A 27,974-nucleotide genomic window follows, 5' to 3' on the forward strand; every position below is an offset into this window, starting at 1 on the left:
AGAAAATATTATGAACTATTGCCAGAATACACATCTGAAAAAATGTTTCTAGCATTCTACATAGAATAACTGTACCTTTGTCTGTGGCATAAACAAAAGTATATTTGACCACATCAAAGGAAAAATGTTTTAAAGGTGAAAATATTGTAGTCTATAAACACTGAAATGTTATAATAGCACAAAAAACACTGAAGTAATTCTTCTGTGAGGTCTGGTAGGTTATGTCGTCAAGCAGGAACATCTGATTCAATAAACATCTGAATAAATACAGTGACCGAAAGGATCACCCGTCCTGTTGATCAAATAAGAAATCGTAACACTGGAGAACATTGGATCGTATCATCAGTCGAAGTAGTCTAAGGTGTAAGAATATTGTTTCTGAAAACAAAAGAACTGTTGTCAACTTTTGGGGAAATTATTTTAACTGTTGGGGAAATTATTTTTCTTAAAAATCTTACTCATAAAGCAGTCAACAAATCTGCATTCTATCAATATCCTAAATAGCATTACCTTGTATTCAGTCTGTCGACTTTTATACGTTTAATATCAAAGCAACAGTAAACAATACAAGAAACTTATACATTGACCGTTTATACAAAATAACGGTATGATTGATATCTTTATGTATATTATGTTGTATAGTTTTTCAGCGGCGGTCTCCCAGGTTTTTTTTAGAGATAGTAAACATTTGACCAAAAGTTATTTATCGTAGACTATAGCAAATACCGATATCTAACACATGTTCTAGAAATGTTCATTTATAAATGATGAAGCGTTAATATTTCAGTCAAACCTGGTGCTTTAGTTAAGAGACCTGCAATATATTCATAAACCACCTTTCGCCTTAATTTCAACCTTTCCAAACGATTTTGCTATTTTTTTGCATTAGTCCCTGACTATTTATGACATGCTATTTCAAAATGCTGCCCTTGAATATGTTTTGCTCGGTTTGGAAACGAAATAAAAGCGGAAATTTACGTAAAATCAAACACAAACTTTTAAGTGCTCATTCTCATGTTTCACAGTATTAAAATATGATAATAATGTGTTTTCTATTATGTTTCTTTTTTACGAAAAAATAACTTAACGAAGATGGATTAATCTAAATGTTTAACATCTTACGGAAAATGCAATTTTATTTTTACATAAAATTTATATTGCGTCTCACCATTTCTAAATTGTCATTCCTTCTATCCTCATTCCGTCTTCTGCGCTGATGTATCGCTAAATAGATGTGTAATATATAAATCAAGCATGTAACACAATCTTGTAATATTTTGTTTTCAAAATATAAAGAAATATAAAGATAACTTTCCGCAGCACATTATGTACTTCCCTGATTCGAAGTCAAAGCTGCATCAATGATATTTATAGCAACCCTAACCCTAAATTATCAAAGATAACAACATTTATTAATATCATAAAAAAATATTTTATAAAGCTATCAAACAATTGAAAATAAAAAGTACATCCAGTAAGTTACTTGTTTATTAGAAACGATAAATATATATATTTGTTTCGTATCTAATACACAGTGTTATCCTGATATTTTTTGAAAGTGCCAGTAGTTTTCACCCAGGCTAATAGAAATGTAGAAATATATCCAAATATCGTTCGATGCCTGTTGTTAAGAATCCTGATCCAGTTCATTTTGGGTTGTCTACACATACCTCTGCCTTTGTTAATCGCATTTCAACCGGATTTCCGGTCTCTTTTTGCAGTGCTTGCTATAGTCTAAAATTTGTAGTTTCTCTAGCAAATATAAATGTGCAAAACAAGCTTATCGAAATTATTATGAAGATACGAGGGTCCAGCAAAAAGTTCTGTCATTGGGTTCGGATATCTTAAGTGCTACGTTGTATCAAAACTGTTTTCATTACAAACCTTTAAGGTATTCCCACTTTACCAAAAACACAATTTTTGTTACCATTTTACCCAATCGCAAAAAAACAAGAGGGCCATGATGACCCTGGATCGCTCACCTGAGTAATATGAGCTACATGTTTCAAATGTCAAACTGATGATAAAATATTAAGAAAGTCAGTAGGTCATATTCATGGTTAATGAAATTCAGTTTTACGACTGATGTGCAAAACTGTGTATGTCATCAAAATTTCAAGGCTGTATCTTAAAAAAAAACAAGAAAGTAGGTCAGTAGGTCAAGGTCACAGTCAAGTGACATCATATTACTTGGGGTCATCAGGTAATTATAATTAAACAGTCTTGGAAATAGGATCAGATGATTTTTAAAGTATTTTTTCATGTATAACTCACATAATAACTAAGTAAACATAGGGCGGGGCCTCTTTTAACCCTAGGGGCATAATTTCAACAATTTTGGTAGAAGACTACTAGACAATGCATCACACCAAATATCAAAAGCCTAGGTCATATAGTTTCAGACAAGAAGATTTTTGAAGTTTTTTCCTATATAAGTCTATATAAAAATTGGAACCCCCAGGTCAGGGCCTCTTTTCACCTCAGGGGTACAATTTGAACAATTTTGGTTGAGAACCATAAGACAATGCTACAAACCAAATATCAAAGGTCTAAGTGTTGTGGTTTCAGAGAAGAAGATTTTTTTAAACTTTCTTTCCTATGTAAGTCTATGTAAAAATTGGGACCCCCGGGGCAGGGCCATATTTGACCCTAGGGGGATAATTTGAACAATCTTGGTAGAGAACCACTAGATGATGCTACATTCCAAATATCAAAGCCCTAGGCCATGTGGTTTTGTACAAGAAGATATTCAAAGTTTTCCCTATATAAGTCTATATAAACCATGTGACCCCCAGGGCGGGGTCATATTTGACCCTAGGGGAATAATTTGAACAATTTTGATAGAGGACCACTAGATGATGCTACACACCAGATATCAAAGCCCTAGGCCCTGTGGTTTTGGACAAGAAGATTTTCAAGGTTTTCCCTATATAAGTCTATATAAACCATGTTACCCCCGGGGCGGGGCCATATTTGACCCTAGGGGGACAATTTGAACAATTTTGGTAGAGGTCCACTAGATGATGCTACACACCAGATATCAAAGCCCTAGGCCCTGTGGTTTTGGACAAGAAGATTTTTAAAGTTTTTCCTTTCGGTTGCCATGGGAGTTCTGCATGGAATTTAATTCATTGAAAAATTTTGAAAGGGGGCCATCAAGGATCATTCCTGTGAAGTTTGGTGTAATTCTGCACAGTGGTTTTCAAGAAGAAGATTTTTTTAGAAAATGTTGACGGACACACAACGGACGACTGACGACGCACGACTGACGACGCACGACGGACGACGGACATTGAGCGGTCACAAAAGCTCACCATGAGCCTTTGGCTCAGGTGAGCTAAAAAAACAAACGGATAAATGAACTGAAATAAATGATCCCGACGGATCAGAAAAGACTTAACAATAACGCACTTCTGAGAGAGGAGGCGTTGCCGTACATAACATGGACTCCTGATCGTCCTTTATTTGAACGTTTCTTATTGTTAAACTGTTTTACTTTCTCTGGTATTAAGCTCTTGTAGAATCATCCATTGACTGTATGTCCAGATGGACAAGATACTTGAATGACTGACCCTCTAGAATTGAAGAAAACTGCGTACAACATATTTTTTGAACTTATGGTTATCTTGGCAATACAGGGGCGTTTTTGATCTTTTCGCTTCAATTGCTAATAATCAGCTCTTCTCTGTGGCATTTGCATCAAGTTTTTGTCACCTGTTAGTAAGTTAGATATTATCCTTATATCATTTAAGGCGTTATTTCATTTGCTCCTCAGTGTGCGAATGAGGTACCCACCTAGCGCAAACCTTTCTCAGGTCCAAATGCTTTTTCAGAACTGTTTGTTCATTGCCGTTTGATATGCCAGTACTATTGGCTATATCTTTGACCGACAATCGCGCATCCTATTCGACCACAGTTCTTACAACAGCGAAATTTGCCTTGGAAAGAGAGGTTTTAGGCGTTTCTGAACGAGTATCATCTTCCACAGATAATTTCCCAGCTTAAAAGGTTTAACCCACCTAAAATCTGTGCGCACTGAAATGGCCTGAGGTCAATGAATGAAACACATTTCATCAAATATCTGCTTTATATCTATATCAAGCCTAATGCGGCATTTAATATAGCTATGAATATCAGTCTTTTCGTCCATTTTACAATGTTACAAATGATTGGTCAGTGGTTATGACTACATGCATTTCAATTTGAAATTACTCGGTCATTTGAAAAGCAAAGTGCACGAAATACACGGATATCGTTAGCTATTAGACAGACACTAATAAAGCAATAAAGTATTTTTAAAATACCGGAGATAAAACTACGGAAGCCCATTTGTGACAGAACTTATTGCATGACATCGTACAATTTATGTTGTATTTGAGCCTTTATAAATATACTGCATTTTGTACAGTATACCCGGAGACTATTGTAGGTTTAATAGGTACGTACATTCTCCGTAGCTAGTGCTGAGATACAAATCAGTTGAAGATAAGTTAGGTTTTGCCCTGGGCTGAAATGTTAAATACGTACATATGATATGGATGGAAAGCAATACACAAGTAATGCAAGACATAGCTATGACTAGTAAGCAAATCGCATCGTAAAATTGATAAGCGTATAGATCTGTTCACTGTTTTATGAATGACCTTAATTTTTTTTACACCGCACATACTGTATACCTTCGCAAAATTATCAACTTGGGGTTTTACACTAAAACAACAACAACTCATTTACAACAATAGTATTCTGTATAAGCATGCACTGAATGTAATTCTTATATTAAAACAGCGACAACATGATGGATAGCGTAAAAGTGTCCGGGCGAAAAACAAGGCTGAAATTCTTGGCACGCCGCTCTTACTGAGAAGTGAGAAAATTTTAAATATATAAGAGCCCGTAGCGCGAGTGAAAATGAGAACATTTTCTCTCTTTGATGCTTTTTAGAGTGTAAGCAGTCGCAATTTAAATATTCATAGAAACATTAAGCTTTTTTCTGCTTTTAAAACTGACTACTCTGTACTCAATGGAACACATAAAAGATGTTATGAATACGTAAAGGATTTAGATATAAAAGAGGAGCCATTTCTGACGAATAAACGTTTAGTAACGCGGTTGTTTGAAAATTGTGTCGGTCTTTACAAATTTGATTCTTCAGTTTGATTTCATAACGTACAAACAATTTGAACATTGAAACTGAATTTCTTCATTGAAATATATACCTATATCATATTCAACAATTCGAACAGGAAACGGTAGTCATGTTTTCCGGTTACAGAACTAAATTTCATTTTATTTAACTTTTGATATTATTATAGATCTTAAATCGTTGTCAATTCACTTGTTAAACATTTCTATTTCATGATGTCAATAAACCAATCTAATGATCATTTCAGTTTTCACTGAATAAAGTCATTTCAACTTAATATTTGTTGATGTATTTTTGTTTTATTCCCTAAAACACTGTAGGCCGGTTTATACTAGCAAAAATGTCAGCACCTCAAACTAATTCCAACATGGATTTTTATTACTGATTTATAATTTTTGTTAGGTATACAATACTAGAAAAAGTCCTCAAAAATCAAAGCCAAACTCTGGAAATTAGATAATATTTAAGGGCAGCACAAAATATATGTATCATTTTTATCCACGTGCATGCATTTAATAACAAAACAGTTGAAGAAGCATAAATAATTGTCTGTTTATCAATTTCGAGCAAGTATTGATTTTATCAAGGTTCCCACCATCTGCAGTAACAATGTGAATTCATTTTTGATTCTTCACGAATCCTCAATCACTGTTATTTTCTTCTTTTTTGACTTTGAGATACACATGTTTGTTGTTTAAACATTTTCCAACCCCAATGCCAACAAGTTTGTTTTAGCAATATAGTGTATAAATTTGGTTAAAAAGTCTATTCTGAATTTTTACACCTATGTTCTGAATTTTGACACCCTGAAGCTGTTTGACAAAGATGGTAATATACTAAAGATAAGCTACCAGTAAGTGCTAGAAATCTTAAAATATTCAAAGAACATGCTGTAGATTACCAGTAGAAGAACGATACAGCTTATGGTCCACAGCAAGTCACTATCAGTATTAGATGTAGAGGCTGTGTCAGAATTCCAGATGCAATATCTCAAAAATGTGCCATGATATTTTAAGGACTTTATTCCTATGTTTCATTCCCTTACATACTACTTATTCCGCACCAAAAAAATTATGTTGGAATTAGTTCAACCCTAAAAGTTAAAAAGACCAGCATACTGCGCAACATCCAATGTATAAAACCATCAATTGCTTACAATGAGAAGTGGGTTTGATGTCGATCTTGTGGTAGAAGCTGACTGAGAATACTTCTGTTTTCTATTGAATGCATTCCTTATCTGTAAAGCATCAAAATACAATATGAGTTATAGACAGTTACAGTAGTGCTCTTGGAAGTTTTTTCATCTTCGTAGTAAGAATTCAAATCATGTAATTTATTTAATGATTGAATTTTGCTTTCCTTTCTTTGTTTCTATATTTTATATAAACCATTTGTAAAATCACGCGTAAGTAGTTCAATCTGTATGTTATTTTGGAAACGTTATACCATGACTAAAGATCAAACAACATAGACATTTATCGTTATGATTCCACTTTAACTTTTTTCAAGTACAAACGGGCAGTTTTCAATGTTTTCACTCTATGAACCATCCCTGTCAGTAAACTGGTACATGCTCCCCGAATATATCCTGGACATGGGAGGTGCTACAACATTTGCTTACAGGACATGAAAGAATAAGACTTAGAAACATAGAAAAGAGAGTTATGTTTCTAGCATATTAAGTTTAATTCAAGTCTATTCAGTACGTGCAATGTTTAAGAAATATAAATAAGTAAAGTCCTTCACACTGTTCATCTCGCTGACACTGCAATTACATTCTGCAGCTTCATATGCTTTTTGCATTTTTCAAAAGGGAGTTGTTATTTAGAGACCCAGACTATTATTTTATAATTGCGTAAGTTAATATAGAGCTAGTTACATGTATATATTAAAATAACAGTAAAAATATTTGGTTACGAGGAGAGGGGAAGTGCGCTTACTAATATAAAAAGGTAGTTTTTGGTGTATACGGTAGAATAAATTGAAATATGAAAAAAGTATTTTTTTTTTTGCAAATAGCAGAAGGGTGCGTTTATAAATGGGTATATGGCAGTACTTATATACGCTGACAATATAAAATACAGTACACTGTAAAACTTGCATATATTGACAATATGAAAAAGAACGCTATTAAGAAGGGATGGAGGGAGAGGGGTATACAATATTACATGTATACCCTTACAAAATATACTGCAGTGTACAGTAGTCGTGAATTTATTATATACCTATATAAATTCTTTCAAAAATATAGCTTGCATATCACAAGGAAATACGAACAGGCTGAATAAAATCCCGTATTGTGCCTTCCAAAATCCCGTATTGTACGTTCCGTATTGTGTGTTGCCGGACTACTTTCATTAATATGCATGAGCTGACACAGTTATGTATAAACAGCGCGTACAAAAACATCACTCATTTCATTTCAATTACAAATAAACAAACAAAAAGATGGAGGTATATAATAAAAGGGTTATTACAACAGTAGCTAGATCTGAGATTTTGTATTCGGATCTCGTGGATTTTGCAAGGACGGATCACACTCGGCGCATGCTCGCCTCGTGAGATCCGATCTGGCAAAATCCACTCGAGCCGCGAATACAGCATTCCAGATCGAGCTACCTATTATATTTATTTCTTACATGGAATAAACACTATTTAGGAGAAGATGCGTTTATTATAGGAGAGAGAGGGTTTGTTCATATTCGGAAATATAGTAGTAATGCATGTATATTCGAACAACATATAGTGCTGTATACGGAAGTACGTGTATCGTACTTTAAACAATATGAAAAAGTAAGTATTGTTTTTTTTTTTTTAATTTTGAGGTTAATAAGAGGATGTGCGTTTATAAGAGAGTGCATGTATATCATCACAAGCATACATTTATTTTTTGTTCTAGGTCCCTTGAAAGGTGTCATCCCTTAAGAACACACAACATGTCGGCATGGTGAAGTTAACAACTGATGGTTTCATTAAAATCCTTCAAGTGGTTAAGAAGATATGGAGCGGATACAATTTTAAGCTATTTGACCTTGAGCCCCATGTGTGACCTAGGCCTCTGACCTAACGTCCTGGATTGTGTATTCTTCGTGCAATCTGGATGAAATTAACAATTGATGCTATTTTCATGAAATTCAATTCACTGGTTTATAAGATTATGAACACGAATTAAAGCTGGTGGATCTTGTACATCTAAGTTTGATATTGAAACTGGACTTTGTTTCCCGGGTCATATGCTTTGCTTGTCGTCTTGACGAGGCAAACATATGATAATCTGCGAAGCAGTTTAAACGCTTTAGATCGGACGAGAATTTTTGCTATTTGATCTTTGATCAAGCATGACCTTAACACTGGACCTAGGGACATGGGTTGCGCGCTATACGCGTCATTTTCACGATGTGAATAACTGATACTAGTTTTGTAGAAATCTTAGAAAAACTATGTGACTTTTGATCTCCAGGTGTGAACTTGATTTTGAACCAAGTGGCCTGTGTTGTACGCTCTGCACTTCGTCTGGATGAGGTTCAATAAGTTGTTAGTTTTATGAAAGTTTTCGCGTCGGTTAAGAAGATATGGACATAAACTTGAATGAAAGACGGACGGACCGAACGAACAACCGACGGGGTCAGTCATGTTTTTATGGAATCATAAATGGCCACTTTTTTCTATCAAACAACCAAAGGTATTGTAAAATGTCGTATGGTAATAAAGTAGTTCAAAAGCAAAGGAAAAAGGCATAATTGTTGTAATTGTGTTTTACCTGTGTGTTAAGTGCACAGTGAAATATGAATATCGCCATTCCCTGAAACAAATAGATAAAATTAAAAACCTAAGAAACATTGCGCATGCATATGTAATGAAATATTATTTAATAACAACTAATTAAATTATCCATATAGACAAACACGTACAGAAATAGAAATATTGATTTTATACATTCTGCATCATGAGCATATGATCATATTACTTGATATTTTCGCTGCCAATACCAAAAATGCTTCACCGTTTAAAAAGAGAAAGACAATATAATACCTGTAGCCCGTTACAAATTGCAAAGACGTATTGTATCCAAGCCATATCCTCATTTACATAAAATATACCGATAACCCAGGTGCAACCAACCAGAGGGAGCAACACACAAAGACAACGAACACCCGCTCTGTAACAGAAGTTTAATGTTAACATTTTAGTCAGAGACAACAATCGAGTCCACATTTTTACAGTCTAGTTATAACATACTCGGAATGTAAATGAATTTGGAGTAACCGCCACAATAAAGTTGATATCATTTTCCTCTCCCAGGGTTTTCGGATCATCCTTGACACGCTTACATTGCTTAAACAACAGTAATTCGACAGCTTTTCCTAAACACATTTTGATAACAGCTATGGACAACTTGAATTTTACTGACATAATAATAAAGAAAACATTTGAAATTTAAGAAAAAAGATGCCTTAAAATTTTTTTTTACGAAATCCAAACATCTGTCCTGTGGCTCTTTAAAAATATGTCGGTGGCTCTGTTAACGTTTTTGGTTTGTCTTTTGAGGATACTTGTTTGAAATTAAAGAAAACAAATATCAATAAATGCAACTGATAAAAATCTAAAGCATACATTGTTCTTTCCTTGTTTGATTTCTGCGACAGATTTTTCGTCTTGAAAATAGCTTTCATCACAAGAACTATCAAAATGAAATTTACCTGAAAATCAAAAGAAAACGGTATTGGACTTATTGTGTAATGACCATGTAAATAAAAACGTCCCAACATTTTGTGGCAATCCAGACATATTTAACACCGTTTAAAGATGCTCATACAGAAGTTAGTTTAAATAAGTTTAAACATATTTTCTCTCAGAAGTTCAAAACACATTTAAAATAGTAGTTGAGGTATTGGACATATCAAAGTCTCAAATGACTAGAAAATATATCAACACTCGCGTCGAAGTACTAGGAAAGTTTTCAATTCTTTTTTCAATTCTTAAGGTTTTAAAGGCTTTAGAAAATTATCTATTTATCTTTTTATGATAAAACAAAACAACTTGTATTTTGAAAGGGATAACTAGACGAAATGTGCCTTTATACTTAAAAGAGTCAGGTATAAATTGTCAAAGACAAAAGTCCCTTAGCATTTATTTAACTTTGGATGGATCCTTTTTTACAGTAAACAAAAATATGTGGACCAGGGGCAGAAGGCATTGTTTTCTTTGTTGAAGAAATTCAGACCCATAAACCTTATGAACTACAAAATGGTAAAACAAGTCTTAAGGTATTTTCTTTTTGAAATTTTTGGTTATGGAAATGTTGGTGTTCTATATTCAATGAAAACTATTAATATATTCCTTAAACTTGAGAAATGAACACCGTCAAATATGATATATTATGGCGAACTTGGTTTTATTCCTGTATGTATATCTATAAAAGAGTTATATCGCTTCTGAGAAAACTTACTGCATGCTCTAATAAAAGTACTGAAATTTTGTTTTGTAAATATTTGCAAAATGATGTATGAAATTATTATTTCATGTACTGTGAAGTTCCAGTGGATCGACACAGTTATTAATTAATAGTTATTATGTTCCTCGGAATTTTTAGGTGTAAGGTACAGCTAGAACTTTTGTTTTGAGTGACAAATGAATAATTGTGTCAGTTTGGCTAAAGCTGGCATTTGTAGACTGACCCCAGAGAACTTTTTACTGTGATGATGTATTTACATATATTGATATACCTTACAAAGGTCAGTTATGTAATGTCGCTCTCCATTTAATTTATCAAGATTATTAAGATAGGTCAGCATTTCTCCCTACAAATGATCAAACTGATGCTTATGTTTTTTTAAACATAAGTATTAAAGACTTAAATATATACACTTAAGCTGATTTAGTATTTAACAAGCAGAAACTAGGTAAAGGGATTTTGCCCATATTTCATGTTTGAAAGCAATAAAGAATTCTAACACATCATTTATGTAACACGAGATAATCATATTTGTGTGTATTAACTGTGTTTAAGGTAAGGTAACAAATGTATAACTGGACACAATATGAATTTGTGTTGCCGCTGACAAAACTTCTTGTTTTTTGTTTTTGTTGGGATTAACGTCGCATCGACACAATTATAGGTCGTATGGTGAGTTTCTAGCTTTCTTGTTGGAGGAAGACCATGCATTATATCTCATCACGAGCGGGCACCTGGGTAGAACCACAGTTCACAGACCTTTCGTAAGCAAGCCGGATGGCTTCCTCACATGAAGCATTCAACGACCAGAGAGAGGCTCGAACCTACATCGGTGAGGGGCAAATGATTTGAAGTCAGCATCCTTAACCTTTCGGCCACAAAACTGGCAATTTGGACAAGCGTCAGTACTAGACTACAAGAAATTTAACTTCGAAAGCAGTTCTAACATAAACAGTGAGTTTTATATTACATTTGATGTGGATTTTCTACATTTAAAGTTAATATATGAAACATATAAGCGAAAGATAGTACATCGTTCACTGCCATTGACTTGAAATGACCAATTAATACATATCAAATTGATACAAGGTGCAGACATTAAACATGTATTTAATATAATCAAATTCGTAATTTCTTTTCTGGCACTATGTAATGTGAATAATATTCGAATATATATAAATAAATAACTCGAAATATTATATACCAGAATAATGAGGAGAGCTGGTCCTACAAATGCCCAGATAACACCGTCGTCAATGGATAACCAACAGCTAAATGTGGAAAATTATGCATATTTTAGCAAATTGATCTGCACTTACTATCTATTTATCTACAAGTAATAGCATACATGCTCCTGCTCGTAACCAGTATGGTATCGCCGCATATTGTTAGTTCAAAACAGCAGAAGTATGATACTACGATCTTGAAAAGTTGAAACCACGATGATGAAAACACGATACTACAATGCTGAAAAGTTGACACGATGAAAATACGATGGTAAAAGTCAAATATATTTCGTACTTTCGCCATTGGGGTTTCGAGTTTTCAGCATCGTAGGGTTGCCTTTCTGTCGCCCATGCGCACAGATCTGTTGGTAGAATGTAACTATGTCGTCTGGAAGGTACTCTGTTACTCTGGTTTTCATCCATTGTTTTGAATATTTTGTGCATATGTAACAGGAACGCGATACTATAATTGGGGAAAAGTAGAACTTACGATGGTAAGAAGGAAACTACTATGTTGAAAGGTCAATATAACAAAACCAAAATGTTGATAAATCTTCTCACCATCTTAGTTTGGTTGTTTCGACTTTTCAAGAACGTTATTTTGTTTCTAGATCAAAATATCCGGCTATTGTCCTAACGGGAAAACTCAATAAACCATTCAGGCACAAAAATATAATTACAGATAAATTGATAAATCGATACATGAATGTGTTGATAAAGCCACAAATACGTACGATTTTTCGTTACCGTAGCCTTTAGTTTGGGTAGCTGCGAGTGAAATACCAACTATCAAAGCCGGAAATACTGAAATGAATAACGGCAGATGATGAATCATCCGATTTAAATATGCTTGATTAAAACGCATACTTGATATTTCCATAATTTAATACGATGTAAAAGTTTTAGCTATCGTTTATTACTAAGTTTATAAATTCAGCTGTTTAAGTACAGTTTACTGTCATATTTCTTTATCTAAACCTGCGTTGTGTGTTATTTATAAATAATGAATTTAGAAATCTAAAGAAATAGCTTACATACGATCATTTTCCTGTTTGTATTTTAAATAATCAACTTTATCCGCAATATTTAATTCCATTTTGAAGGGAAAAACAAATCAAAGTACTCAGGAACCTGCATATTCTACAAAATTTTAATAATGAACATAGTAAATTATATTTTACAATTAAATATTTTAAGCATTCCAGTAAAAAAACTATAATCTCTACTTCACTAATTAGATATGTCAACTAACAACGTTACGTACACCACGCGGACGGTAGAATCCATTTCAATCTAGATTTGGTAGTGAACACATATAATACGACAACGGAGATCTCTATGCCTTCCGCTAACATGAGGAAAAAGACCACGAGATAGATATATTGTAGCAGCACTGCTATTGTTGTGCATACATCCTGTAATATATCAGACGTGATTTAGACGTGAAAGGTTTTAAGGTATTAGGCCCATAATAGAGTACCACCTTTTTGAAGAGTATTCAATTCCTACCATAAACCTACTTTGACTGCAATTTTCAGGGAGGCTAGGTTCAAGCCCCACTGGGACCAAATTTGTTTTCTTATTTTCCTTTTTTCTAGTAATTGTTTACTTCTTTCAAGACTTATTATTGATTTAATTGATAATTCATGTGGGGAAGTTGGCAGTTACTTGCGGAGAACAGGTTTGTACTGGTACAGAATCCAGGAACACTGGTTAGGTTAACTGCCCGTCGTTACATGACTGAAATACTGTTGAAAAACGGCGTTAAACCCAATACAAACAAAACAAATTATTAGACATCTATATCTAAATTTAAAATTCATTTTCATCCTACAATATAGTGTTAGTTTGTATCAATGACAATGAAAATTGAATTTTTGATCTTACTTGATTTGATGTTCTGTCAACACCTCCGAGAAATACGCCATATGAAACTAGCAATGCAATACAGAGGTTCATCAGTATCTTAACACGATCTGATTTCACATACCTGATTTTTTAAAAGGAAAAACTATTACAACCTGAAAAAAACTAATCTAAGTCTGTGCCACCAGATCTAATATCAAACTTAATATGTTGCCTTAAACTTACTATAATATGTTACTAAAGTTTCTGTCTTTAATATCTTCAAGTTTATGTTTTCAGTTGTCTCAAGAGGCTACTGTATAATGATGAAGAATGTGTGAAATACTGTTTCATTGTGACTGCATACCGACAGTTTATGAAATATGTAAATGCAGTGTATAACTAAAAAACTCATTTAAGATGGAAGAAGGTATCTTTAAAGTAGAAGAACGCAACACAGCAAAATAATTCCTAAGAGCCTGTTCATGAGTGGTAATTAATGAATAATGCAACATTCCTTTAGTCCCCTGGCAAAAGTTTGTAACTGAAACTCCTACACCGATGAGCATTTATTCGACGCCGCCAGGAGGCGGTGTCGAGTATATGGGATACACTTTTATTTTGGACCATGTAAAGATGGTAATGAATAGTTTCGGAATGATAAACTGAACACAGTGAATAGTTTGTAAAAGGACCCACGATATTGCACGATAGATTTTAGTGAACAAACAAAAAATGGCAAAAAGAAAACATAAGAAATGTATGTAATGCAACTTATTATGTGATATAAAACAATGTTATCTGTCTTTCCTCTCCTTATTTGTAGAGCAGAAAATATTTTTTTATTTACAATTTCGTCAAAATGTTGATCCGATTTATTGATAAGGGAGGTTACTCTGTAAGTCAAGTTTTCTATTTCTGACCTTGGCATGACCTACTTACTTATCTAACTTTCTATAAATAGAACACACCGCATATATACCATACTGCAACGCAGGGGCATATATAGAGATTATTCATGTTATATCATTCTTTTCTTGGACAAATTTTTTGGTTGTTTTGGCAACGAAAACTGTATATAATATGCACTATATTCTATAATGTAGGTGACAAAGGACCATGAAACTTCATCAGTAAATAGAAAACACTTATTACATTATATGATAATAAAAATAATGGTTTCTGTGAACCACAACTTTGAAATAATTATCTTTCAACATTTCTTCATTTCCCAACAAACTGCATTCCTGTGAAACTTCATACACATACTCCTGTATATAAGAACTTTAATTTTCACAGGTGCTGACCTTAGTTGGTGAAATAATTACTTTAATTTTGTATGTAAAGGGACCACCTACTCGCAATGTCAATGTCATTGCAGGTAGAGGATTTGTATTGCATGGTAATACTTTTCTATCTTGCTTATTTTTCATGCTTTTAACGTATATTGTATTATGTGCTAATGTTGATAATTTGTAGCCAGTCAGACTAACCAAACTAATAATTAGGTGATTTCTCATATTGCAAAAAATGTACTTCAGACACAACACTTGGCAGCGTCTTTGATGCTTGCATCAATGAATTTCCTTGTAATATACATGTACTCCATGATCTAAAATGACTATTAAAAGTAACAGCACCGAGTCCAAGTACGTTGCAACGTTTTACAGTCGCCCCCATCGCACTTAACTACCGATGTTATTATAATAATTGAACAACTACACTGAAGATAGAGACACCGATAATGGAAATAACTGACATGACAATGAGGTTCATTTGTACGTTTGCATACTGGGCAAATATAAATTCTTTTATTACATGATAACATCATGTAGAAAATATTCGGCTTGAAAATGAGCACGGACAAATAATACATGTCAACTGCGTAACACACAACGTAATGTTTTATGTGTCACATGCATGTTAATTAGACGTCTCAATCGCTTGGTGAAAAAAGCGTTAATTTGATTTACAGGGGAACAGGGGTATTCGTTTTATCCTACCACTATGCATTTATCAGGCCGATATCTGCCTGCCGTGTAAACTAGAGGTTTATTCAGTCAATGCAGGTTTATACCGTCAATGCAACTGACGGACTATTTTTTCAAGTATATGTGCTATAAGCTATGTAAACTGGGCCAAGAGTTCGAAGCTCAAACATTTCATCATTTTATGAGAACAGCCACGGTAAAAAAAAATAAAAAATAAAAAATTGGTTCACTCTATCCTAGTAAACCTCCATACGGAATGGTACGGTGACGGTTTTTAAAGTCTGTGTGAATCGACCTTGACTTTGTATAATTTGGCGTTCACTCAATTTTAGTTAGAAATTTACACAAATAACCAGATTTAAGCAGTCGTTTATTGTAATTATTGGATCTAAACCATTCATAGTGGAAGGAATTTCATTACCTCACATTGTCTTGTACGAAAATGGAGTAAATTTAAGACTGCGGGCATTTGAATTCATCTCAAGCGTGGTTTTCGGCTGTATTTTATCCGAGTCAAAACCATTCTGCTTGTTTTGTACGCGAATGCCCTGTTAGCACCGATGATTTATAATACACAGAACTTCAGAAGGCAAAGTATGAGGTATGAAATAATGTTTTATTTTAAAGAATCGTGTGTAACTGGATCAAGCAGATAATGGGTTGAAGGGCGTAGGAATTCACAAGTGAGTGAAATTCTGGATTATTTTTGTATAGAAAAAAACATTTTGAAAGTAAATATATGTTATACACAGATTTTATCGACTGTAGGATAAATAGAATATAAGGTTACTGCCTTTCTTAACTTAAGTTTATCCATCTCGTCTCCGAAAGGTTAATCCCCCTCGGCAAGCCTCGGGTGGATAAACCTTTCTCCAACTCGGTGGATAAACTTAAGTTAAGAAAGACAGTAACCTAATATTCTCTATTAACATCACAATATATCACAGTGCAATATTTATAAGTTATTAACTTTGTATGTGGATATATGCACGAGTTCTGCAGCGGTTATATTGCGTGACTTTAGGAGCGCAATATTATCCGCGAAAGAACGAGTGTATATATCCACATACAAAGTTGATAACCTTTTTATTACATACCTACTATGAAATAATTAATTTATGTCTAAATTATCGTTCTGTACAGGACAAGAGAAATACGAAAAGACTTTCTCCAAAAATGTAATAAACAAATCAAACTGACGCGCATTAATATTTTTCGCGAAAATGACGTCAACTTGTTATCGCAACGTGCGCGTGGACGTCATGAACGTCACGCAGTTCTTTCTATTACAACGTTAAGAAAACATTCCACGTCCGATATGAAAGCGTTCCACGTCAATATGGAAAAATATTGCACGATCGCGGTCCATTGAAACTCAATGGAAAATAATTTTAGGCATGTAATAAGACTAATTAACGTCGCTCATTTTTTTTCCAATTTGAATCCTGTCTTGTACACATTACATCATACAATAAACAATTTTTTCTCAAGATACAGAATGTTAATTTGTTTAATGAAAGTTAATGAATGATACATTCAAAATTAAAGGATGTCAGTTACTAAATAACCCATTACATTGCTCTCTACTGCTGCCATGATGAGTTTTTTTACAAGTTGACTTTATCAAATTGTTGCTTGTGCATTATAGTACAGATACGACAGTGCCTCAGCATCCGAGGAACACCCTAAGAACGCCTATATTATCTAAGCTGCTGATGCAACATAATTAAAGTTCGTCAACAACTTATAGAATTGAGTTTCAAAGTGAAGTGAAGGCATCAACGATGTTTGAAGACTGTGTTAAAAACATGTATATTAAAACGTACTCACCTCCAGTAGAATAAATGTGTAAGCACCGTTACGACCAAACACAGCATTGACACAGAACATCCAGCAATAGATAAAATGCGTATTGCTTCAGTGTCAACATTGTTCTGTAAATATATACTTAACAGTATTGTATTACCTTATGTAATGGCAAAAACTCTAAAATCATAATTATCTAAATGGCTTTCATTGCCTGGGTAACTTTGTAAGTAAATCTATAGACCGAAGATTTAACATTATTCTTTATGATGACTTGCAATTAAATGAAAACGAGTATGTTTTACCTCCGTCCACGGACTCATTAAAATAGCAAAATTCGTGAGATGGTCACATTCGCAGATTGTCTCTGAAGAGTTTGAATGCATCACACGACAACCGTCTCTCTCCCAAACGCTCCTTCAATTTAGAAATTTGATTTTCGGAATATGAGATAATGAAGAATACTGTTTAAAGTGCTCTGTTGTTTAAAAATAATTGAATTAAATGTTGACGTATAAGAGTGTAAAAGGTAAATTGAAATCAATTAACAGAAGCCTCATTTAAAATAAAAAAAAGTGGAAAACCACAGGTCGCCCAACACGACATAAATGAAAATGTTGCATGCTCGGTTTGATTGAGCCGGTTTGTGGACGGTAGTAGAAATGCAAGCTACCGTCCACGCCCTCTAACCCGGGTTGAGCAGAATTCAACATTTACACATGTTATAAGTACCAGAATATAATTTAGAAACACTCGCATGTATTCATACGGCGGTGCACATGGAAACTTCAATTTTGCACAGAGTGCAATTCCATGAAAAGTGGCATATGGACCTCATATAAAAAGTGGCTTAAACCCTACTTAATTCTAAATAATACATTATGTTTCCTACATAGACCATTTTATATTCATTTATTGCATTTATGGTGTATCAAGCCATTATGAGATCCTGCCTCCTATCGCTTCAATTGGAATATGACTAATAACTTTTAACAATGCAGCTAAATCTAATATTTATTTTTTAAGACGTTAACTGGGTAAGTGCCCTTTTTACGGTTGGATTACCTGCTCTCGTTGCGGTAACTACATGTGGCTAACAGTTGTCTTGTCTGAAAATGCAAAAAAGTAGTATAACATATATTTTGAAAATTACATTCTAGAACAAAATAAATACATGAAATAAACAGCTATAATTAATTAAGCAGTCTGACGAAAAATGTCTATCTTCTTGTACTGTGACAGTTCGAAAGGAGATTGGAAGCATTTATGCAGTTCAATTATTGACAATAGTGTATGGTAATTGTATTGTAAATATTTCTGAAATACCTGAAAGTGTTGAAATGTAACTGTTATTTTGAACCCAGTTACATTTTTCCATTGGTTTAGCTTTACTGACATTACCGACGAGCCAAGCTCCAATTCTTGTCTGAAAACAAACCTTTACATTATATCTTAATAGTGAAAAAAATAAGTGTTTATATGTGGAATGGAAATAAAAAAATGTTGGTGGCAATTTCATTTTAATGACCTCCAGATGTAAAAATGACAATGAGAAACGAAAACAGGAAATTTATAAAAATGTATTGTGGCAAACAAAAAATTAAGTTTTATATCATATATGATATGTTAAAAAGAAGATTGATTTTAAAATTCATCTAGTTAATCAACCTTTTGTGTTTATCGTATTATGTTTGTTGACATTTAACTACAATCAATTGTAAAAACGTTATCTAGGTCATAATACATCATTCAAATACAGTTGAGACTCTTCGATAACTATGTAAATAACAAATTCACTTACGAACCAAATGATGCGTTTGTTGACAAAACACCAGTGAGATTCTTGTATACAACTGCTGAATATTTTGTTGAACCTTTGAAAATAGATAATGTAATAATCGAAAACTAATCCGAAATAACAACACCTTTTCCATCAATATTGGCAGCATTATATTGAAAAACTATAATTTTCAATTCCGTAGAAGCAGCCTTCAGTTTGACTCTATAACGAAACATACATCAACATTTCATTTTTTCTTAAATTCTTTTAACAAAAATGAAAGGAAATTTACTTTAAATTTAATGAAGTGCTCTTCTTGAAAAAAACAGAGAATAATCTTATGCAATTTTGCCGAAAACTGGGCATATATACATACGATATACATGTGCGTGTTAAACAGAATAAATATTTTAACATACCTTTCGGAAAATCACACTTTACCTTTAAGTGAAGCCTGAGACAAATCCAAGGCAGCAGAAATATTTTCAAACTCATCAGTAGATGGGAACACTATATCTTTAGAATTGTTGAGCTTTCGCACTTGCAGCACTTTGCATAAAATAACAATGTGTTATATTTAGAGATATTTAAGAGACTAATAAGGGACACAATGACATGCTTGATATGAATTATGCTTAACCTATAGTTATATATTGCCAGTCAAAGCGAAGAAAACAAGTACCTTGCACATAAGATATACAAATATCAATCTTTCATAAATCTACATTGAGTGCGTCTTTATAGCAAATTTGTAGTTATAGAAATGTTATAAGCGTCACACTGTCATATTATGCAAGTATATAATCCAGAATTTTTATTTAACTCACCTATATTTGAAACGTTGATAGTTCTGTTCAGTTCAGATTCGTCCAATGACTTTGAAATTGCATCTGTATAATAACTTACAACATCAAGAACTTTTGACGCTCCTGAAGATTCCTTTGTAAAATAAATTATAAATTGGCCAGTCAACATTATTTGCTACATAAAACAATGTCCATATTAATTAATATTAAAATAATAAAAGATATACTTGTGCAGATTTGAATATCCAGGTCAAGCCTAACTGTTTTACGGTAAAAAGGCTTCGCAGAACAGTACCCGACATCCGGATATTCCCGTATTTTTCTTTCATTGGGTATGTTAAAATAATAGAATAAATATAGATATAGGAAAATACTTCTTATCGCTCTTTTTATAGCAAACAGAAATGATGTAAAAAACGTTTCAAAGGCTCTTTAACAACACAATTCTATAGTTTTATCGTTTGTAACATGAGGTTACACTTTTTTTTTCGTAAAATACTTTTTAACTGAGAAATATACTATCAAAAATCAACTATCAAGGTAAAATAATTTTATTGAATGTTACATTAACAATATATTATCAATGCATGAATCGTATGTTGTCATTAACTCCACGGGAGTCATCTGGCATGGAAAGTACCAGGTTTTAGCGGCATAGATAAATTCGCAAGAAACGTCAGTTCAGTGTGCAAGAAAACCTTTTGCAGTAACAGAGGCTTCAGAGAAAGAGTCTGTAAAATTATATTCATTAATATTATGTATATTTACTAAGCATAAGTTTTATATCGTAATTTCTATTTGAGCCGTGCCATAAGAAAACCAACATAATGGTTTTGCGACCAGCATGGATCCAGACCAGTCGCGCAGTCTGGTCAGCATCCATGCTGTTCGCTTTCAGAGCTTATTGAAATTAAGGAAACTGTTAGCGAACAGCATGGGTCATGACCACTATGTTGGTTTTCTTATGGCACGGCTCATTTGTTAAAATAGTGTTCGAAATGAAGTATCAAGAAGGAACTATATATATAAAATGTTTGCCGTGGAGATTGAAATAACATTAATTTTAGTCTGAACTGAAGTGACATTAATTTTCAGTCTGAATACTTGCAGAAAAATATACTAACCAATACATAAAGTGAACCATTATTTTATTTTGTTTCATTTCTTACAGAATTAATGACATTTTAAAAGTTCATGTTTCACTGCGAAAAACTGTCTGAAATAGAACATTTGCTTTCCTATATTACATGCTGTCTTATTTTTGAAAAAAAAGTTGATTCCCGTATCCAAAAGCTTAATGTTAGGTTTTTGCTGAAGTTCGAATCCTACTATAAGCCCTTAGGCTTACACAATTAAACAATAGTAGTTCACACTTAAGCCGTTTGATATGAAGTGATGTTTACCAGAAGGAAGGTAAATTGACAGCGTTCTAATCACCAAAATAAGATAATACTTGAATATCATGTGGACAATACAGCACCACATACAACGTAAATAATAACATTATATTCAATGTCGATACTAGTACTTGTACATTACATTTTTTACTAAATGTTCAAAATACGGACCCCTGGTTTGAACGATTGTTCATCTATAGCTTGCCAAGACTCGGCGTTTTTAGGATCGAGTAAATTACTTGTCGTCTCTAAGAAGGCCTGAAAATAACATGAATTCGTTAAACAACAAGAAAAAACACGTATACATATATGCACCATGGTGGCATATTAAGTGAAATGTATCTGAGCTATCTTAGTTTAATCATATTTTATTGCATATTTTCATTATATACATAATATACACATATCTAATACAGAAGTATGAAAATAGCAAATGGGTTGGACTTTAAGTTATACCAACATTATAAGCAGCCCTCCCACTGCGTCAAATAATTGTAGATTAAACTAATGGCGATTTTTATAATTTAAAGAAATAAGGAAAAACACATAGAAAAATGTTTCAATTATACAAAAAAAAAGAAAGAAAAAAAGTGGAAACAAAAAAGGGAAAAAATGATTGTACAAAAATTGTACTTCTGTTACAATGCCACCAACGCGACCGACCGCCCCCCCCCCCCTTCCCCCCCAATGCTCGACCCCCTGTTGAACTAGGTACTACATTTAATCTGTGACCAGGAAGCGCTATAATTATACTTGTTGATGGAATCGTCCTGTATTTTTTATGTATACCTGTACGTCATTAAAGATCTTTTCATTTTGTGAATCAGTCAAAGTATCCGCACCAAAAAGAAGTTTGCGTGGGCTTAATGGATGAAAAGAGCGAATACTTTGAAAGAGTTGTAGTCTTGCATTTCGAAAACGGGTACATTTGAAAAAGAAGTGTTCTGTATCTTCAATTCCATCTCCACATGCGCAAATAGGATCATCTCTGAGATGGTTTGTAAAAAGGTCAAAATTTAAGTTGCTGCACCTATTTCTCATGCGTGCGTGATGAACTGAATGTAATCTTTCTCCGTATAAAAAGTATTTAGTACGTTTGGTGGTTTGAACATATTTTTTAACTGGGATTTGAAAGAAGCAAGCGTCGGTGATTCACGGATACTATTATCGAGTTCGTTCCATAGATTCAGTGATGACGGGACGACAGATTTAAAGTACATTTCAGTACGTCTTGATAGCGTGACGAATTCAGAATTGTTTCTTAAGTTATATGGAGTCGAATCTTCAACAGAGTTGGGAAAAAGTTCCCTAAGGTATTCTAGCAATAGACCATTCTATATTTGTAATCAGATTCAGTTTTGAATTTTTCTACGATCTGACAAGGAGACCAACCTATTTCTTGTGTAAGACGTTCTATTGATTCGGAACGCGTGAGACCTGTCACTATTCTGGCAGCTTCATATTGAATTTTGTCCAGAGAGTTCTTTTCATATTCGTGCAACTGTCCCAAACAATTGATGCGTATTCAATAAGAGGTCTTAAGTAAGCTATATAAATTGATTTAGTGTAACGCGTTTCAGTTTGTATTTAATTGACGCATAGATCCGAGCACTTTCGATGCTGATGCCAAAATATTATTGATATGGTCATGCCATTTGCCATCTTGGCTGAAAGTAATTCCTAAATGTTTATGATGGTCGACAAAACTAAGCGGTGTATTTTCAAAAATAAGGGATGGTTTCATGGAATTAGATAGCCCGAAGAACATCACTTCTGTTTTAGCTGGGTTAAACTTGATCAGCCATTGCTTTGCCCAAGAAGAAATTTTTTCAAGATCAGAATTTAACATTTCTTCCATGAGAGGAATGTTGTTGGTAGAAACTGCAAGGGAGCTGTCGTCGGCAAATAGACGAGTAGTACTTACAAGTGACTCAGCAATATCATTAACGTAAACTAAAAATAGTAAGGGACCAAGCACTGATCCTTGAGGAACCCCAGCATTCACATATTTTGTATCGGAAAATGATTGTCTGACGAATACTTTTTGAGAATGGTCTTTTAAGTAGTTATCTATCCAGCTGAGAATATTGCCCGAGATACCATACTGTCTAAGTTTGAATATTAACCCCTTATGCCAAACTCTATCAAATGCCTTAGATATGTCACAAAATACCACACATGTCGGTTGTTTTTCGTCAATGGATTTACATATTTGATTATAGATATCAATAAGTTGGTAGACTGTGGAATGGCCAGGTAGGAAGCCAGACTGATGTTTGTATATAAGGTTGTTAGAATGGAGATGATTATATATATTCTTGAACATGATTCTTTCCATTACTTTACCTAAACAGCTTATTAGGGAAATAGGTCTATAGTTGGAAGGCGAAGATTTTTCGCCCTTTTGAAAGATTGGCATAACATTTGCTAGTTTCCATGGATTCGGATATATTTGTTCAGATAGTGATCGATTAAATAAGATTTTTAACGGGAAACATACTGACTTTGACGTCTGTCTTAACATTTGGTGGCTTATTTCATCCGGGCCGCTAGCCTTATTAATAACTAAATTCGATAAAATGTCCGTTATATCTTGTTCTGTTATTACAATGTTGTTGAGGATGCTATTGGTTTTAAGACTGAATTCTGGAAGACCAGTTTGTGAGTCATCAAGCGTTGAAATAGAGACGAAATAGTTATTAAGAAGGTTTGCTTTGTCTTCGTCGGAGCTAGTATAATCATTATTGTCATTTAAAAGTGGCGGAATGTAGTCAATATTGCTCGAGTTTTCTTTTACTAACATTCTTACCAATTTCCAGTATTGCCGAGTATTAGAAGAACTGATTTAATTCATCGAGAATTCTAAATTGTTAAAGAATATTTCTGAGTACTTTATCATATTATTAACTTTATTTCGTATTGTTTTGAAATTTAACCAGTCAGAATTTTTACCAGATCTTAATGCGGTTCGTTTTAAACGGTCGCGTTGTCTCGAGGTACGGCGAATTTCAGAGTTGTACCATGGTTTATCGTTAGGCCGTATTGTTACTATACGAGAAGGGATACAGGAATCGACTAATTCTAAATATTTTTGATGAAAGAGGTGAGCTGCATCATCAATTGATCCAGAATATAAAAAAGACCAGTCTGTCGACAATACCAAATTATTCAATGTTTGGAAGTCAGCTTGTTTGTAATTCCATACTCTCCGTTTATAAGAGGTAGAAGATATAAAATCACTTTTAATATAAGCAAAGGTTCCATAATGATCACTTATGTCGCGTTGTGTGTAATAAACGCCCGAGTATAGAGGGATAATATCACTGGAAATGGCTATCGGGTCTAACAACGTACTTGAGTTATTTGTTACACGAGTAGGCTCTGTTATAATATTATTCATGCTATTCAAAAGAAGAATATCACGGAGTTTATGATTTGATATATTAAGTTGGTCTTCATTGATGTCCCCCACCAGAATAATACTACTTGTGATTTCAGATGCCTGTTCGATAAATACATTTAGTCTATCCCAGAATTCAACTTTAAGGTTTGGTGCTCGATATATTGTACAGATAAGGAAGGACTTTGTTCTATAGTGTATTTGAATATTTAAAGATTCTGGTAAAATATGTTCCAGTTCGAATACTCGCTTTGGTTTTAGACTTGAATGACAATAGGTAAGGATACCTCCAGAATGAGATGAAACATCTTTGCGGAATACCTTGTCAAACTCCTAAAGCACTATATCTACATCAGAAATCTCTTGCGCGAGATGAGTTTCCGTAAATGTAAGAATGTCGAAGTCTAGAAAATTATCTTTGATGTACTCAAATTTATTCTTAAAACTATCCGGTCCTGGATTTGTTTCGATATCGCCAGATAGATAAAGCAAAATTTTCAAGAAGTACATAACATTTAAGTTTTCGGTAAGGTAGTAAGAGTTTTTGTTAAGACTCGGCGTTAGTTTCTCATTCGAGGAAGAAGTTAGAATACAATCTTGGAGTAGAAAACATGTGACAAGAGCAAAGCGCACGTTTAGAATAATTTCACACAGGTGAAAAATGAGTATTTGAATCACTGACCTCAATTTAAACACATACTGCGCAAACACCAAAATATCAAAACAATTTAGCCTGAACGAGCTTAGTTTTGTGACACACTGCCCCCTGTTATAATACAAACCGCTTGACGCTCTCCATAAGTTTAAGTCGTTACCCATTTGGGTATAGCATCACAGGAATAAAGAATCGGAGCGAAAATCGGTTAATGAGAGCATTTGTATGTACTAATCGCAGAACAACAGTACGCGAATCGGGGTAAACGGGAGCGTAGGACGGTCGGGCAGCACATCGGAACACCACAACAAGAAGCACAATATCAAAACAGAGTTCATATTCCTTATTTTACCAAATTGAAATTTAAAAATAATTTAAATTAAATAACCCAGAAATAACTCCAAGGAACTCTTATGGAATGTAGTAAATAGAAGTTAGAAATTTGTTATATCTTATTTTATACTGATATAATATGGAGTTCAATGAAAAGTGTAATTTGCGAGAGACAAAAGTCGTTGGTTTTTTTTGCAAAATTGTAGCTTATATTAGGAAAAAGCAGAGATCAATTACAAAATCTTTAGAAGAAAGGTAATTATTGTTAGAATGAAAAAAAACTGTTGACAAGTTAATGTCCCTTGTAAGAGATAAACAGGCACGTATTATCAGACATAGTGCGAATATGAAAAGAAGTGTTGTCAATGTGGATAAATACAAATTACAAATGTAAATTGATATAATACATATGAACGTATACATGCACATTATTCAATCCTCTATATACATTTATATACAAGTAAACATGATAAACAAAATATTCCCCTATATGTTAACTGGACAAAACCAGTTTGTATAGCATACTGAAACATGGTTATCATTCAATCGCTAAATAAATTTTTGCCGTAACAAAAAAAAATAATCTGTGGAACTATGTAATACCAGTTTACCTGATACAAATCGAGAAAAATGACGAAAAATAATTTTCTGTGACATCATGCAATGTTGGTCATTTCAACTATAGCGTTAAAATAAAGTAGTGAAGAAAATCGCAGTATGAAATACTAATAAAGCTTAACAAGACTGAACAGTTGAAGGTCTCGCATAAAGATTATTTCAGAAAAACAGGCACTTTTTCATAAATTCAGATGTCAATTTAGACAAAGACACCGTCAATTTCCAGATATATTGAACTATCTTACGTATCCTTTCTTAGCTTTACCACTTGTCAATAATCATTCCCGGTTTATATCACCCCATTGGCCTTTTAACTAACTTGTTACATAGAATTATATTAGTAGGCATGTTTCTTACTTTCATTTGGAAGGCATGTGTTAAACTACAGTAATCAAAGCTATTTGATGTTCAGCATAAATTGTTTCTAAATCATTTGGTGAACAAAATACAATAATAAAATTATGATTGTTTTCAGACACTGCAAACTGGACAGGGATTATATCGATTCAACATTGTCCGCAATTATTTGTTTGATAACAGTTTCTCCAATTCTAACAGGTTTTAAGCGAACAGCGTGGATCCTGACCAGACTGCGCGGATGCGCAGGCTGGACTGGATCCATGCTGGTCGCAAAGCCACTATGTTGGTTTTCTCATGGCGCGGATCATATATTGTATCAATACTAACTGTATTTTGCGTCTCGGTGAGCGTTATATTTGTATAATCGATAGTGGCTATAACCTCTAAAGTTGAAGTAACAACTTCTAGTTCACCGCTATAGGTACTCTGCTCCTGCTGGTCTGTTAGCGTGGACAGTTGACTGAGAACATCATCTACAGTTGCTGCCGTTACAAGTTCTGGATTATCTTTGATGGTGTTGACCTTGAATACAAGTAAAACTAAACTTGTTTTCAAAAACATGCTAAATGAATTACTTGAGTGTTTGGAAGTTTTCATAGTTATTTAAAAGAATGTAATGAAAGTGGTGAAAAGATACAAAATTGGAAATTACTTCATTGCTTAATGAAAGTACATGTATTTATTGCAGTCTCAATGAAATTAGAATGATTTTATGAACTAATGATGGAATCAAGTATTACATTATCCCAATCTTAGTACCAACTACAGATCCATATATTTTTGAAAAACACCACCTAAAATAATGATTGATATTATATCTATTCATGTTAAACGGACAAAACATGGAAACAATATTGAGAAAATTCTTACATAAAATCCGATGAGGCATGTGTAACAAATTATTAAAAGATAAGTGTCTTGATCAGCTACAGACAAAAAAAAAAAAAAAAAAAAGAAAAGGAAAAATAAAATAGAACAATACGCTTCATGTAAAAGCTAAGAATGAAAACCAAGAAAATAACACAATATGAAAAGGCTGTAAGTGCTTTAAACGTGCTAGATATTAAAAATGTTGCGGCTTTGTCATGGGTTTACGCATCTTTTGGTTTGGTTTAGAGTAACATAGTCATGATTTAGATCATACGATGACTATTTATTC

General features: G+C 33.5%; 1 protein-coding gene across 1 annotated transcript; it reads right to left on the reverse strand.

The window, feature by feature from the left end:
* Positions 1–239: 239 nt before the first annotated feature.
* Positions 240–27,753, reverse strand: LOC123562423 (adhesion G protein-coupled receptor L2-like). The gene is made up of 20 exons (XM_053537427.1): positions 27,143–27,753; positions 21,621–21,707; positions 20,074–20,185; positions 19,688–19,795; positions 19,268–19,340; positions 18,793–18,892; positions 18,532–18,575; positions 17,772–17,883; positions 17,491–17,594; positions 13,712–13,814; positions 13,089–13,239; positions 12,559–12,628; positions 11,803–11,869; positions 9,758–9,843; positions 9,176–9,302; positions 8,904–8,945; positions 6,300–6,380; positions 4,447–4,507; positions 1,169–1,224; positions 240–378 (listed from the first exon to the last, which is right to left on the reverse strand). Exons 1-20 carry the CDS (start codon positions 27,410–27,412, stop codon positions 343–345), a joined length of 1,890 nt encoding a protein of 629 aa, XP_053393402.1. The 5' UTR covers positions 27,413–27,753; the 3' UTR covers positions 240–342.
* Between the last annotated feature and the right edge of the window lie 221 nt (positions 27,754–27,974).

This window comes from Mercenaria mercenaria, chromosome 2 (assembly GCF_021730395.1).
Source record: "Mercenaria mercenaria strain notata chromosome 2, MADL_Memer_1, whole genome shotgun sequence".
Classification (NCBI taxonomy): domain Eukaryota; kingdom Metazoa; phylum Mollusca; class Bivalvia; order Venerida; family Veneridae; genus Mercenaria; species Mercenaria mercenaria.